Consider the following 16,702-nt stretch of genomic DNA (forward strand, 5'->3'; position numbering starts at 1 on the left):
AATAGAATTACAGAATGTACTGCATATCAAAGAACATTCACTTTTATATAATCTCTTCGATATCTTGTAATCAGTTACCCCACTACCAGTGTGTCATCAGCTGTCTTTAATCTAATAAACATGACACTAGAAAGACATTTCAATAGCTGATTGTTTACAAGTTCACTAATTTAACAACAGAAAATAAATTGGGTTGCCAATGCCAGACTTTCTGCATAAAAAAAAACTCACCCATTTTTGTCAAATGCTGAAAAGCAAGCATCCATCTTCTCGTTATCACCTGCTGGATTATAGTGCCCAAGGCACAAATCAATAGGATCATCATGTACTGCATTACTCTCCATGGAAACACTGTTTATTTGGTCCATAAACGCCATGGCAAAGTCGAATGAAATTGGCGTCGCCAAGTGCAATTATTGTTCACACACTGCAAAAGCAACACACTATTTTATTGTGAAATCAGTAACAGGTAACAGCTCGCACTAACAGCACTGTACATATATTGAGACTGAGCGCTTCTCTTATCCGAGACTGGCACGTCTCACATAATCTGAAACTTCCCGACAATGCGGAGAAAAATTACATCACAACGATTTAAGGTAAGGGGAATCCCATGCTTCCGTGCTCAATAGCCGCTTATTAAATGCAGCATTTTCCGCAAGGCAGAAAAAGCAAGAAGTACAAATAACCATAACCTAGAAGTAATTGATTTCTAGTGAGCTGCGTGTGTACAAGACACCAAAGCAATCGCGAACAGCGTACTTGATTTGCAAAAAATTAAAGAAAGGATAGTATTGCAGACGATTTTCAAGAAGGCGTTAATTTCATGCGCGCACACAAACACACACTACACTGCCATACGACATAAACATCCACAAAAAATGGCAAGCTCATATATGGAATCCTGTCAATATTTTCATTGTTTAAGTTGACAGAATCCTTAGATATAATGCATGCCGTCACGAATCACGGGCGATTCCCAACTACTATTTATTTTGTGCCGCCAATTTCTAGCTGTCATTTTCCTTTCTTGTGTAATATAGTACAAATGATAACAGAGGCATCCATAAGTTAGGTGGACTGGAGTGTTCTGCAGATCTGTCGCTAATTTTCTTGCAAATAACACCTATTTCAAAACATACTTCGCGCTACAACACCAATGATTTGGATTTCATCAGAAACGTAACAGCGATGCTGTATAAGCATCTGAGGGGCGCTTTTCGAATGAGGCACAACGTACTGTATACGATGTAGTAGAAGTACTAGCGTAAAATTTATTCGGCCTTGCATTAAAAATCCACCGCCTCATTCAACTCTCAAACTGAAACAACAACAAAAAAATGGCAACAGACACTGTCTTGTGAAAAACTCATCGACTTGGTATACGTCTTGTTTACGTACGTATTTTGATTCAGGAAGATGTTCTTGTTAGGGAAATGTGTTTCATTAGTAATTTAACGTCGTTTTACAGTGCATACGCAGACTGAGACGAATTAAATATCTAGTTTGTTTCTGAAAGTTTGACTGACTTTTTATTAGTTCACTTTTCATAGGGCACAAATTGTACAAGTGATATTGGACAGGTCAAAATGTGGATATAGTTATACTTAGTACAAGCAAAATAAATATGCAGATTAAAAGTAGGTACGTATTCTTACAATCTAAGTTCAACATTAGCTTAAGTAGCATTTATATTTACATATTCAGAAGTTCTTTTGATTTTATTAATTTGATTGATTTTATTTCGTGTTCCATAGGTCTAACTGTGTTGGTTTCACAAGGATGTGGAACGAGTCAGTTTTTTACAAATACCATATGATAATCTTGTAGCATATATAGACATTTCAGTACGTAATTATATAAAAGTTTATACAGTAAATTCTTTGAGCAGCAATACAGAAAAAAGACGATACATATTTTCTTAATATCATTAAAGCAATACGGAAAAACAGATACAGAGCACACACATATACAGAGCTCAAGTTAAATAACATTCTTAGTGGCATAGAATATTGTATGTATCACAGAATATTAAAATTTTACAATTTATTTATTTAAAAATTCATGTAGACTGTAAAAAGCTTTTTCTAGCAGAAATATTTTTACTGCTTTCTTAAACTTACTCTTGCTATGAATCTCTGTCTTTATTTCAGAAGGAAGAGCATTAAAGAGTTTTGTTCCAGTGTAGTGGACACCCTTTTGCGCGAACCTCAAATTTCTATGCTCATTGTGTATGTCATTCTTCCTCCGTGTGTTATGTTCATGATAATTACTGTTTGGTTGAAATAGATCTATATTTTTACAGACGAAACACACGAGACAAAAAATATATTGGCATTAGTTGTGTATATTTTAAGTTTTTGAAAGCTATTTCCACACGAGTCTCTTGGGCGCAATCCACATATAACTCTTAAAGCTCGCTTCTGAGCAATGAACACTTTCCTAGCTAAAGGCTCTTTGCTCCAAAAAATTATGCCATATTCAACGAGAGAGTGAAAATAGCCATAGTATGCCACTTTTGCAGTGTTAGGTTCAACACATGGAGTGACAACCCGTAAAGCACATGTAGCAGAGCTAAGCCTCTTACAGCATTATATAATATGCGAAGACCAGTTCATTTTCTTGTCAATGTTTACTCTCAGAAATTTTGTTGTTTCCATTCTACTGGCTGATTATCACATGTCAACTTATCTCTCTCTCTCTTTTTTCTGTTTTTGTACAGAACTGAATAAATCTGGTCTTACTGGAATTTAATGAGAGACCATTCCCCTTGAACCAATAAACACCATATGAGAGTGTGTGATTAACGGATTCCTCAAGATTACAATCTGTTCTATTGCTCATAAAAATTGTGGTGGTATCATCAGCAAATAATGTAAATTTACGTGGCAGGCTTGTACATGATGGTAGGTCATTCGTAAAAATCAGGAATAATAGCGGCCAAAGAATTGAGGCCTGATGCGCTCCACATGTAATGGAACTCCATTCAGAATATGAGGAAACATTACATACTCCACCTGAGCTACTGAAGACAACTTTTGTTTTTTGTCTTGGAGACACGACTGTAGCCAATTGCCTGCAACACCACTTATTCCTATTAATTTTGATTTTTGCAAGAGAATCTGGTGATCAACACAGTCAAACGCTTTAGGCAAATCACAGAAGACACCAATTGCTAGCATTTTTTCATTAATGGTATCTAGGACTTCATTTACAAGTGCATAGATTACCTCTTCAGTTGAACAGCCCTTTCGAAAGCAAAATTGGTTCTTGCTGAGAACTTCATTCTTCATGAGATGATCTGTAATTCTTACATGTCGTAGCTTTTCTAGAATTTTAGAGAAATCTCTCAGCTAGAGGTAGGTTGATAGTTCATTAGTTAGTTAGTTCAGTTTTATCGTCCTTTATGCACAGGGGCTTCACAGTGCCATACTTAAGTCTACTGGGAACAACACCTTTCTGAAGGGAAGCATTGAAAATATGACAGAGAATGTCCCTTATCCACACACAAGAATATTTAAATAAATTACTAGAAATATTATCAACCCCTGCACGGTATGATGATTTTTTGAATTTCATCTACAGTGACAGGATTAAGGTGCATTTATGAAATTGTGTTTGAATATATAGCTTGACAAAGAGTTATAGCTTCATCAACATTGGGCTTGCAACCAATCTGTTGAGTTACTGATAGGAAGTGTTTATTAAAAATCTCAACCACACTTTTGGGGTTTTCTACTAGGGTACCTTCATATGTGATTTTATTTACATCTTCTTTGCTAGTTGTATCTCTTCCTATTTCTTTTTTTACAATGCTCCAAATTGTTTTTACCTACATCTAAATCTACATGGATACTCTGTAAATGACATTTAAGTGTCTGGCAGAGGGTTCATTGAACCACCTTCACAATTCTCTATTATTCCAATCTCGTATAGCGCGCAGAAAGAATGAACACCTGTATTTTTCCATACGAGCTCTGATCCCCCTTATTTTATCTTGGTGATCGTTCCTCCCTATGTAGGTCGGTGACAACAAAATATTTTCGCATTCGGAGGAGAAAGTTGGTGATTGGAATTTCGTGAGATGATTCCGTCGCAGCGAAAAACGCCTTTGTCTTAATGATATCCAGCCCAAATCCTATATCATTTCTGTGATACTCTCTCCCATATTTCACGATAATACAAAAAAGGTGCTGCCTTTCTTTGAACTTATTTTTAGAATTATCTAGTTTCTTCTCATAATAAAGGGCTTTTGATTTCTGTATTAGTTTCTTTAAAATTCTATGGTATAATCTATAGTGTTCCTATTTTTCTACACCTTTAGATAATCTTATTGCAGCATGACTGTTTTATACCTTTTGTAATCCAAGGCTTACTTCCAGAATTGGATGCACTTGTTTCTGACCCATATCTTTCGAAATATTTTTCAAAAAGAGCACAGAATTCAATTTATAAAACAGTTAAATATATTATCAACAGCATCACAGCTACATATTAAAGACCAATCCAATTGCTGCAACCTATGGTTTAAAGTTTCTTTTGCCTCTTCGTTCATTAGTATTATGAATTTTCATTGAGGAAATTGTTTTTTGAACAGAGTAACATCATAAAGAGTGAGAATTTGTCCATAATGATATGAAAGCCCACTTATAACCTGCCTAACAGTATAACTCTGATGTCTAATTACATCTAAAAAAATGTTATCTATCATAGTTTGAGACTCAGATGTAATTCTTGTTGGGAAGATTATTACCAATATCAGATTAGATAAGATCATCACAATCTCAAAGTCAATTTTATTCTTCTTTTCTGTCATAAAGTTTATATTGAAATCATCTAAAAATACACTCCTGGAAATGGAAAAAAGAACACATTGACACCGGTGTGTCAGACCCACCATACTTGCTCCGGACACTGCGAGAGGGCTGTTCAAGCAATGATCACACGCACGGCACAGCGGACACACCAGGAACCGCGGTGTTGGCCGTCGAATGGCGCTAGCTACGCAGCATTTGTACACCACCGCCGTCAGTGTCAGCCAGTTTGCCGTGGCATACGGAGCTCCATCGCAGTCTTTAACACTGGTAGCATGCCGCGACAGCGTGGACGTGAACCGTATGTGCAGTTGACGGACTTTGAGCGAGGGCGTATAGTGGGCATGCGGGAGGCCGGGTGGACGTACCGCCGAATAGCTCAACACGTGGGGTGTGAGGTCTCCACAGTACATCGATGTAGTCGCCAGTGGTCGGCGGAAGGTGCACGTGCCTGTCGACCTGGGACCAGACCGCAGCGACGCACGGATGCACGACAAGACCGTAGGATCCTACGCAGTGCCGTAGGGGACCGCACCGCCACTTCCCAGCAAATTAGGGACACTGTTGGTCCTGGGGTATCGGCGAGGACCATTCGCAACCGTCTCCATGAAGCTGGGCTACGGTCCCGCACACCGTTAGGCCGTCTTCTGCTCACGCCCCAACATCGTGCAGCCCGCCTCCAGTGGTGTCGCGACAGGCGTGAATGGAGGGACGAATGGAGACGTGTCGTCTTCAGCGATGAGAGTCGCTTCTGCCTTGGTGCCAATGATGGTCGTATGCGTGTTTGGCGCCGTGCAGGTGAGCGCCACAATCAGGACTGCATACGACCGAGGCACACAGGGCCAACACCCGGCATCATGGTGTGGGGAGCGATCTCCTACACTGGCCGTACACCACTGGTGATCGTCGAGGGGACACTGAATAGTGCACGGTACATCCAAACCGTCATCGAACCCATCGTTCTACCATTCCTAGACCGGCAAGGGAACTTGCTGTTCCAACAGGACAATGCACGTCCGCATGTATCCCGTGCCACCCAACGTGCTCTAGAAGGTGTAAGTCAACTACCCTGGCCAGCAAGATCTCCGGATCTGTCCCTCATTGAGCATGTTTGGGACTGGATGAAGCATCGTCTCTCGCGGTCTGCACGTCCAGCACGAACGCTGGTCCAACTGAGGCGCCAGGTGGAAATGGCATGGCAAGCCGTTCCACAGGACTACATCCAGCATCTCTACGATCGTCTCCATGGGAGAATAGCAGCCTGCATTGCTGTGACAGGTGGATATACACTGTACTAGTGCCGACATTGTGCATGCTCTGTTGCCTGTGTCTATGTGCCTGTGGTTCTGTCAGTGTGATCATGTGATGTATCTGACCCCAGGAATGTGTCAATAAAGTTTCCCCTTCCTGGGACAATGAATTCACGGTGTTCTTATTTCAATTTCCAGGAGTGTACAATACCCTTTGCTTTGCAAATGATAAAATTGTCAGGATTTGTAAGTCCCTTTCTGACATAGACTTATTTGGCCAATGTTATGGTGACTCACATTATAGTCTATGTAATGATTTATCAGAAAAGCTAATATTTTAAATGATTTTTAAAAGAATTTTTGTCACAATTTAATGACAACATTCCCATAAAAAATGCAAAAAATTGATAAAGGCTTCAAAAAGCAAGGATACAAAGAAAAAAACGAAATCCATGGTATACTGAAGAACTAACAAGTCTGAGAAACCAAGATATGCTGTTATGCAACGTATACAGAAGTCTTAAAACTGACCATTCCAGATTAGTCTATGTTAAATATATGAATCGGTATATAAAAGCCATAATGGAAACCAAAAAGAACACAGTTGCAGGGGTATTGTGAATTCCACCTCTAAGTGCAAAAACACATGGAAAATAATAAATAGTGTTGCTAAATGACAATAAATTATTATTATTATTATTATCATTATTATTATTAGCATCTGATAGGATGTTGTTCTGGAATAAGTTTGAACATGTTTGATGCATAGTGTTTGCCTATTTGTGTAGTAATTAATGTACATTCTTGTTCTGCAGCAATTTGTCTGTTTTCGAGAGGTAATCCTTAATAAATAAGATATTCTCACAAATTAATAATTATGGAACATTCAGAACACCACCCCCAGCAAAATAAAGTTTATAGTACTCCATTTTTTCGGCCAAAAGTTATTTTTAGAGCACTTTTTCGCTTTCTAAAAATATTTATGATCTGAGCTGAGTGTTCCCAAAAATTGATCCCGTATTGAAACAGTGAGTGGAACTGTGAAAGTTGTTCCAGAATTTAATAGTCTTGGAGCCTAGCAGACAGATGTAAGTTTCTACACCTATATCTATACTCTACAAAACACTGTAAGGTGGATGGCAGAGGGTAGATCCCATTGTACCAGTTATTAGCGTTTCTTAATGTTCTATTCACATATGGAGTGTGGGGGAATGATTGTTTGAATGCCTGTGTGCATACAGTAATTACTCTAATCTTTTCCTAACGATCCCTATGTGAGTGATATGTAGGGGGTTGCAGTATATTCCTAGTGTGATCATTTAAAGCCAGGTCTTCAAACTTTGTTAACAGACTTTCTTGTGATAGTTTATGTCTATTTTTAAGAGTCTTTCCATTCAGATCCTTCAGTATCTCTGTGACACTCTCACATGGATTAAATAAAGCTGTGACCATTCATGCTTGCCTTTCTGTGTGCACATTCAATATACCGTGTTAGTCGTATCTGAGTAATGTTCTAGAACCGATAACACTTGCGATTTGTTATAAATCTCCTTTCTAGATTGATTGCACTTCCCCTTAATTCTACCAATCAACCGAATTCTACCACCTGCTTTAGCCACGAATGAACATATGTGATCATTCCATTTCATATCCCTACAAAGTGGTACATCCAAGTATTTGTATGAGTATAGTCATAAGATACTACTTTTTTTTTTGCTTTGTGAAGTGCAACATTTTACATTTCTGAACATTTAAAGCATGTTGCAAATCTCTACACCACTTTGAAATCTTATCTAGATCTGACTGAATATTTATGCAGTTTCCTTCAGACAATACTTCTTTATAGATAACTGTATCATCTGCATAAAGCCTGATTTTACTCTTAATATTACCTATAACATCATTATATATAACATGAACAGCAAGGGCCGCAGCACACTTCCCTGGCGGACACCCTGAAGATGACTCTCCATCAAAGATAACATGCTGCATCCACCCTAACACAAAGTCCTCAATCCAGTCACAAATTTCACCTGATACCCCACATATTATTGTACTTTTGATATTAAGAGTAGGTGTGGTACTACCTCAAATGCTTTTCCCAAAGCTTTTATTACGTCATGTGAGAAAAGTGCGAGTTGGATTTCACATGATCGATGTTTTCGAAATCCATGCTGGTTAGCGTTGAGAAGGTCATTCTGTTCAAGACACCTCATTATTCTTGAGCTCGAATATGTTGTATGATCCTACAACAAATTTATATCAAGGATATTTGACAGTATTTTTGTGGATCACTTCAACTATCCTTCTTGTAGACAGGTGTGACCTGTGCATTTCTCCAAGTACTGGACACAGTGTTTTGTTTGAGGGATCTAGAATAGATTATAGTTAGAAGAGGGGCTAACTCAGCCACAAATTCAGTACAGGATCTGACACGGATTCCATCAGTCCCTGGAGCTCTGTTCAGCTTTAACGATTTCAGCTGTTTCTCAACATCACTGACACCAATACTGATTTTATTCATTTTTCAGTGGTATGAATATTAACTTGGGGCAATTATTCTGGGTTTTCCTTTGTAAAGAAACATTTCAGCTTTTGCTTTGCTGACCTCAATTTCAGTTCCTGTCTCATTCACTACGAGATTGGACATTAACTTTGGTGCCAATAGGAGCCTTTACATATGACCAGAATTTCTTTGGGTACAGTGAAAGAGCACTTGACAATATTCTCCTTCAGTACTCATTGAAGGCATCATGCATTGCTCTCTTGACAGTCAAACGTGTTTCATTCAGCATCTCTTTATCTGTAGCCCTCCACTTTGTTTTACATCTGTTATGCAGTAACCTCTGTTTCTGTAGAAGTTCCTTTACAGTGAATGTACCCCATGTAGGTTCTCACACATTGTTAACTCTTGTATTGCGTATGTATCTGCCAAATGTATGGTGAACTGTTCTTTCAAACTTGAGCCAGAATTCCTATGTTAAAGGTTTCAAGTTCCTCACTGAGATATGACACTACTGATTTTTTATATCGTGTACTGAACATATATACTTTTATGCTTGTTTTAGTTGTCCATTGTAGTTTGGTAATCATTCTTGTCACAACCACATCATGGTCACTGATACCAGTTTCGATGCGGACATCCTCAAAAAGGTATGGTCTATTTGTTGCCATTAGATCCAATATATTTCCATAATGAGTAGGTTTCCTATCTATTTGTTCCAGGTAGTTTACATAGAATGCTTTTGTAAAGTTTCAAAGGATGTGTTACCACGTCCACCACTAACAAAACTGTAATTTTCCCAATTAATTGTTGGATAATTAACGTCTCTGCTAATGGTTACAGTATGACTGGGGAACTTACGTAGAAGTGAACTGAGGTTTTCTCTAAAGCTTTTGGTTAAATCAGGTCATGAGTCTGGTGGGCGATAGAAGGATCCATTCATCATTTTATGCCCATTTCTGGTACTGAGTTTTGCCCAAACAATCTCACATGCAGCTTCAATTTCTACCTCAGTGGATATGAGTTTTTTGTCTACTGCATCAAATACACCACCTCCATTTCTCATTTGCCTATCCTTTCTATATGCACTGAAATTTTCCCCGAAAATCTCACAGCTATTAATTTCAGGATTCAGCCAGGTTTCGTTGACAAGTTACTTACTGATGGACCTGCTGACCTGACAGACCCAGGTATTTTGTCACATTTACTTTTCCTAGAGGCTGATATTTTAATCTTGCTTGAATACAAATGTGACTAGATTATAAAACAAATGAAAGTTGACACAGTTTTCTTGATATTTACAATGTTTGTTTTTGGGGAACCACTCTGAAAGCCTGTCATAGCTTCTGTTGTTGACTGCAAGATTTCTGGGCTGGATCCAATGAGCAAATGCTGGTTTCATCAGCAAATAGAACAGCTATTTGGGAACTCATATATTCACCAAGGTTGTCCACATGAATCAAGATGCGTAACAGTCCTACGATTGGGCACTGAGATACAACATATTTAGATGGTAATTCACTGGAAATGAAAGAACTGATGCTTCTTTTATTTAGAATGTGGAACTCATGCTGGATGACCCCTTCTGCCTGCAGTGTTTTAGCTATGAACACAATCAGCGATGTGCTCCACCTTTTACAACTTGTATTTCTAATTTCATGAGAAATATTTTGTGATCCAGGACACTGAAGGCTTCTGAAAGTTCTAGAACAATACATACAGCTATTTTATGTTGATCAAAAGAGTTTAAAATGAAGTCTAATAACTCAAAATTTGCGGTTTGTGTAGAATTAGACTTTCTAAAGCCATGTTATTTAATAGTAAGAGGTGACTACATATTCACAATACTTATGAGCCTGTCATAAAAAAGTTTTTCTAGAGTTTTTGAAGGGGAATTGAAGTATGACAAATGTTGGTAGTTTGATACTATATCAGAAGCACATTTTTAGCAGCAGTGAAAACTTTTGCTATTTTCAGAACATCTGGAAAGATAAGGTTGAAAATTTTTGCAAATGATATTGCTATGTGATTAGCGCAGGCTTTTAATATGAAATCAGGTACCACATTAGGGCTTAATGATTCAATTTTACTTTTAATGTCGGCAGATTTGTGCAATTTTGTTTTTGCAATGTGTAGCTGGGGTCAGCCCAAACAATTAATTCTCATCAAGTCTTTTACGCAACGCTCAGTGCTGACAGAAAGTGGTGGTTAGTTTCCCATTGCGAGAAAAACGATTTTTAAAGAGGAATTTTACATGCCCATTTGGCTGAGTGGTCCCAGACTAATGTGGCTTTAAGCAGGGTTCACACATGCAACTAAGGTAGCGCCACAGCTCGTTGGTTTCTGTAGTGGCATCGTGATCTACCGTTCACACAGGACACCTTCGCTAAATGATTATTTGACATTGCAATAGTGAAGCCATAGTTCCAGGACATAAATTTTTTCTCCTTTTTTTTTAAAAAAAAGGGGTAGATTATCGGTTTCAACAAACTACATCATTATTTTCATTCACAGCATCTAACCTGGTAGGGTATATAATTTGCAAGATGATTTATTTTATGTAATGGAATAAACCTTAAAAAGTATTGAAAACAACTCAAATTCTATACTATCACACAATTGCAAAGAACATTTAGTATCTAACTGTGCCACAGTGACATAAAAACAATCTGACCCTAAATATACAAGGTAAGTAACTTAAATATTTCTTTATATTAGCCCAGTAAGCAGGTGTTCATATACTGACCTACAACTATGTAATGTTAAGGATATAGAAAGTGGTCAACAAACTGCTGTTTAATTCAGACTATTTGCCCTATTTAATTTACCCAATCCAAAATGGAGGACATTTCATTAACTATAAGTTATAGCAAATTAATGGTTAGTACATATTGCTATATAACTTCATCAAATAAGATAAAAAATTCTTGTATTTGAAATTAACCTGTTCTTCTAAAATTTTATCAGGCTTTTCTTTGTGGAAACTGTATATATTAATATTCTCTAGTAGGTTGAGTCTATATCCCTTTTCTCCCTATGCTACATATACCCATATTTTTCCTGATGTCACCCATCATGTGTTTAGTACATTTTAAATGCAACCCAAAGGCAGTGTTGTTTCACCCATACATATGCTCTCTAAATATAGTTTTAAATGCTCTATGCATCTATCCTATATACACTGAACTGCAATCTGAACATTTCAATTTATATACTCCTCATCTATCATACTTGTCTCCAATACAGCTAATATTATGACTTAACTTGTCTTTTAAGAAATTATCTGCCCTGAAAGCTATTTTAATATTATACTTTTTAAACTGCCTATCTATTTTCTCGGAAACCTTGCCTCTATAAGTCATTGATATATAAGAACCTTATCTTTTTTATTATGTTTTTCCCCTCTTTCTTTTTACCTTCAGTTAAACCTTTATTTTTATTGTATATTCTATCTATAAAATCTCTTTCATATCCATTATCACTGGCAATCTGTCTAAAATTTGTAATTATTTTTTATCTCTATTTGTGGAAGTGGTGTTCTTAATACCTGTAAGTAGAATTATAAAAAGCTTCTTTTGTAATAGGCAGATAAATATAAGTTTGGAGATAGAGTGATTAACCTTACTAGCATTACTTTTACTGAAGAAGAGTTGAAGCAACATCTACATCTACATCTACATGTATTCTCTGCAAATCACATTTAACGCCTGGCAGAGGGTTCATCACACCATATTTTTCCTGATGTCACCCATCATGTGTTTAGTACATTTTAAATGCAACCCAAAGGCAGTGTTGTTTCACCCATACATATGCTCTCTAAATATATTCTCTATTTTTCCAATATCATAAAGTGCGCAGAAAGAACGAACTCCTACATCTTCCAGTACGAGCTCTGATTTCCCTTATTTTATCATGTTGATCGTTTCTCCCTATGTAGGTCGGTGTCAACAAAACATTCTCGAATTTGGAGGAGCAAGTTGGTGGTTGAAATTTCGTGAGAAGATTCCACCACAACGAAAAACGCCTTTCAAGACAGATAATTTATTAAAACACAAGTTAAGACATAATGTTAGCTGTAATGGAGACAAGTATGATAGGTCAGGAGTATATAAATTGGAATTGTCAGATTGCAATTCAGTGTATATAGAAAGATGGCTAGAGTATTTAAAACTACACTCCTGGAAATTGAAATAAGAACACCGTGAATTCATTGTCCCAGGAAGGGGAAACTTTATTGACACATTCCTGGGGTCAGATACATCACATGATCACACTGACAGAACCACAGGCACGTAGACACAGGGAACAGAGCATGCACAATGTCGGCACTAGTACAGTGTATATCCACCTTTCGCAGCAATGCAGGCTGCTATTCTCCCATGGAGACGATCGTAGAGATGCTGGATGTAGTCCTGTGGAACGGCTTGCCATGCCATTTCCACCTGGCGCCTCAGTTGGACCAGCGTTCGTGCTGGACGTGCAGACCGCGTGAGACGACGCTTCATCCAGTCCCAAACATGCTCAATGGGGGACAGATCCGGAGATCTTGCTGGCCAGGGTAGTTGACTTACACCTTCTAGAGCACGTTGGGTGGCACGGGATACATGTGGACGTGCATTGTCCTGTTGGAACAGCAAGTTCCCTTGCCGGTCTAGGAATCGTAGAACGATGGGTTCGATGACGGTTTGGATGTACCGTGCACTATTCAGTGTCCCCTCGACGATCACCAGTGGTGTACGGCCAGTGTACGAGATCGCTCCCCACACCATGATGCCGGGTGTTGGCCCTGTGTGCCTCGGTCGTATGCAGTCCTGATTGTGGCGCTCACCTGCACGGCGCCAAACACGCATACGACCATCATTGGCACCAAGGCAGAAGCGACTCTCATCGCTGAAGACGACACGTCTCCATTCGTCCCTCCATTCACGCCTGTCGCGACACCACTGGAGGCGGGCTGCACGATGTTGGGGCGTGAGCGGAAGACGGCCTAACGGTGTGCGGGACCGTAGCCCAGCTTCATGGAGACGGTTGCGAATGGTCCTCGCCGATACCCCAGGAGCAACAGTGTCCCTAATGTCCTCCGACCACAACCCAGTGATTCTGGAGGTCGATGTGGGAGAATGGGTAGCACTCCCACGGTACCAGACGTCGTACAAACGTACAGACTGGGAGCGATACCAAGAAACTGTCGCCTCTGATATCGCTCGCGCTCCGCCACCTACTGCCGAAACAGTAGAACAAGCGCTACAAGACCTAACAGGCAGCATCTTGCAGGCAGCGGAAGAAGCCACCCCTCCACAAAGGGATGGCCCACCGCCGCAAATACAGCTCCCGGAACACTTGCTAGCTCAAATTCGACATAAGAACAGAGTAGCAAAAGAGTGGAAGATCACCAGAAATCAGGCCACCAGGAGGCTGCTCAATCGTCTACAGAGAGAACTGAAGGTAGCGCTCAATGAGCACAGAAACCAGCAATGGCAAAACCGCCTCACAGCTCTCAAAGTAGACGATCATACACTATGGCAAGCGACAAAACAGTTTACAAAACGACGCGCTAGGATGCCGCCACTGCATGGCGAGCGGGGACTGGTCTACAGCCATGCTGGAAAGGCCAACGCCCTCGCCGACTCCTTCGAGAAGCAGTTCCAAGCGGCAGAACCCCAGGATGAAGAGCATGAAGAGCTAGTCAGTCATCAACTGGCCGTCTTCCTCAATGCCGAGGAGGACCCAGAGGACGAACCCATACTTTTTGCCCCCGAGGACGTGGCAAGAGTAATCAGGTCCCTCCCTACAAAAAAGGCGCCAGGGCACGACAGTGTCACAAACCAGTTAGTCAAAAAACTCCCACCCACAGCGATCACACACCTCGCGAACGTCCTCAACGAGATTACTCGATCCCGTGTTTTCCCAGCTTGCTGGAAACATGCGGAAGTGGTCGCGATACACAAACCAGGGAAAGACCCTCTATTCCCGCAGCACTACAGGCCGATTAGTCTCTTGCCAACTCTCAGCAAGATCTATGAGCGCCTCCTGCTAAGACCCATACAAGAACATATTACCAGAGAGCAAATTCTGCCGGATTTCCAATTTGGCTTCCGACAGAACCACTCTGCCCCACAACAGGTCATGAGAATGGTTGAAGCAGCCACAGAGGGCTTCAACCACAGAGGCTACTGTGGGATAGTGCTACTAGACGTAGCCAAAGCCTTTGATTCAGTATGGCATAGAGGGCTACTCTACAAGTTGTACACACAAGGGTTTCCCGGGAGCATAGTTCAGCTGATCAAGAGCTATCTCACGAATAGGACTTTCTCCGTCAAAGTAGAAACTGCCACCTCCACCAGAAGGCGTATTCGTGCTGGGGTGCCACAGGGATCGGTCCTGGGGCCCGTATTGTACAGTTTGTACACTGCGGACACTCCAACGGCCTCCCTGGTGCACACCGCACAGTACGCTGACGATACAGCCTTCTACACGAGAAACGCGAACAAGGACCTGGTCATCCATAGGCTACAAAAGGTTTTAGATGACACAGAAACTTGGGCCCGTCGCTGGCGCATCACCATCAACTCTGAGAAGACGTAGGCAATGCTGATTACCCGCAGGCTCGGAAGGCGCGATCCTCCTCAACGTCCCCCCCTCCACCTTCACCTAAATGGAACCCAACTCCCCTGGCGCAGAACCGCCAAGTACCTTGGCGTAACCTTGGACTCTCGTCTTACGTGGAAACCCCGCATAGACGAGGTCCACAGGAAGGCCTGCGCCAGAATGTCCATCCTATATCCTATCCTGAACACAACCAGCTCCCTTCCCTGCCCAGTAGCAGTAAATGTGTACCAGGCCCTGATCCGGCCAGTAATGGAGTATGCGTGCCCTGTCTGGGGATACGCGGCAAAGCAGCACCTGGGCAAACTCCAGAGGCTGCAGAACCGCGCCCTCAGAAGGGCACTGCACTTACCTCTTGGATTCCCTACAGACGACTTGCACGCCGCAGCCGAAATCCCACTCCTGAGAGAGCGCTTCCAGGATCTGGCAAGGGCTTTCTATGAGGGTTCTTCCAGATCCGGAAACGCACTCATCCACTCCCTAGGTCGGTATGACATGTCCCGCGATAAGCACAAGCGTCCTATGACGATCTTCGACGACTAAGTCGAAGAGAAAATTCCAACACCCAATCCATCATCCTGTTCCTTCCCATATAACACCAAACTTCTCGCCTACCTCAGGCAAGTACCAGACACACTCACAACAATCATCACAAATCACAGACACCAAAAACTATAGAAAAATCACACACACACGTTCACAGGGGAGCAAAAGCCGAAAGGCTACAGACTCCCCCTCACACTTCTACAAAGAGGGGAAAGCAACAGATGAGAGCAGCAGCAGCAGCATCCCGACACTTCGCCTGAAGATGATGGATACGAAATCCATTGAAACGTTGCGACGAGAAGACGACGCCACTCGGCTGATAACCTGTGAGGGTTTCATAGCTGAAATACGCCGAGAAAGCCTGCAATCACATATGATGACATGCAGGTATGTCAGAGAATTTTAAAGTTTGATATGTGCTGAACCAAATCTTTTGTAATACCACCTGAACAAGGCCCAAAGGCCGAAATTTGAATTGTGAAAGAAATGATTTCTACAGTCAACGGAGAGTATGGTGTCCTTTGAAAAATTCTACATGACTGTGAATCCTGACCACCAGAAGTTGATCAGTTTTCAACACTGATTTACAAATTTTGTCGCAAATCTTCCGAGACTGTAGGTTTTGAAATCCTGATTGAATTCGTTTCTTCAAATGCTCAACAACACTAATCTTGAAGGAATAAACATAATTATTTTTGTATACTTCGAAGTGGAGAATCCATGGGTGTCACATATGTGGGTCGTGGAGGCCGTTCAGTAGTACCCTGTCCACTCATCAAAGTCTTGATTTAGAAAGTATGTCACAATAATGTCACAATGTGTGTGCACTCCATAGACCCAGTGATGTCTGTTCACTCTGCCACTCGTCTTAAAAGTCGCTTCGTCGAACCAAAGAATGCATTTGTAAAACTTGGGATCGGCTTCTTTCCATATTGTGACCAACTCGCAGAATTCCATAAGCTTGTCCAGATCATCTTTATTTA

General features: G+C 40.7%; 1 protein-coding gene across 6 annotated transcripts in view; it reads right to left on the reverse strand.

The window, feature by feature from the left end:
* Nucleotides 1–16,702, reverse strand: part of LOC124721279 (nicotinamidase) — a 284,503-nt gene that overhangs the window by 183,018 nt on the left and 84,783 nt on the right. For 4 of the 6 annotated variants that reach the window (XR_007006313.1, XM_047246164.1, XM_047246167.1 and 1 more), the window contains exon 2: nucleotides 232–427. Coding sequence is in view for 5 of the 6 variants with exons in the window: in XM_047246164.1 (XP_047102120.1) it covers nucleotides 232–377 (146 nt within the window). In the remaining variant the exon portion in view is untranslated. The other 2 variants (XM_047246166.1, XM_047246165.1) reach the window with 2 other exon arrangements.

The sequence above is a fragment of the Schistocerca piceifrons genome, chromosome X, assembly GCF_021461385.2.
Source record: "Schistocerca piceifrons isolate TAMUIC-IGC-003096 chromosome X, iqSchPice1.1, whole genome shotgun sequence".
NCBI classification, from domain to species: domain Eukaryota; kingdom Metazoa; phylum Arthropoda; class Insecta; order Orthoptera; family Acrididae; genus Schistocerca; species Schistocerca piceifrons.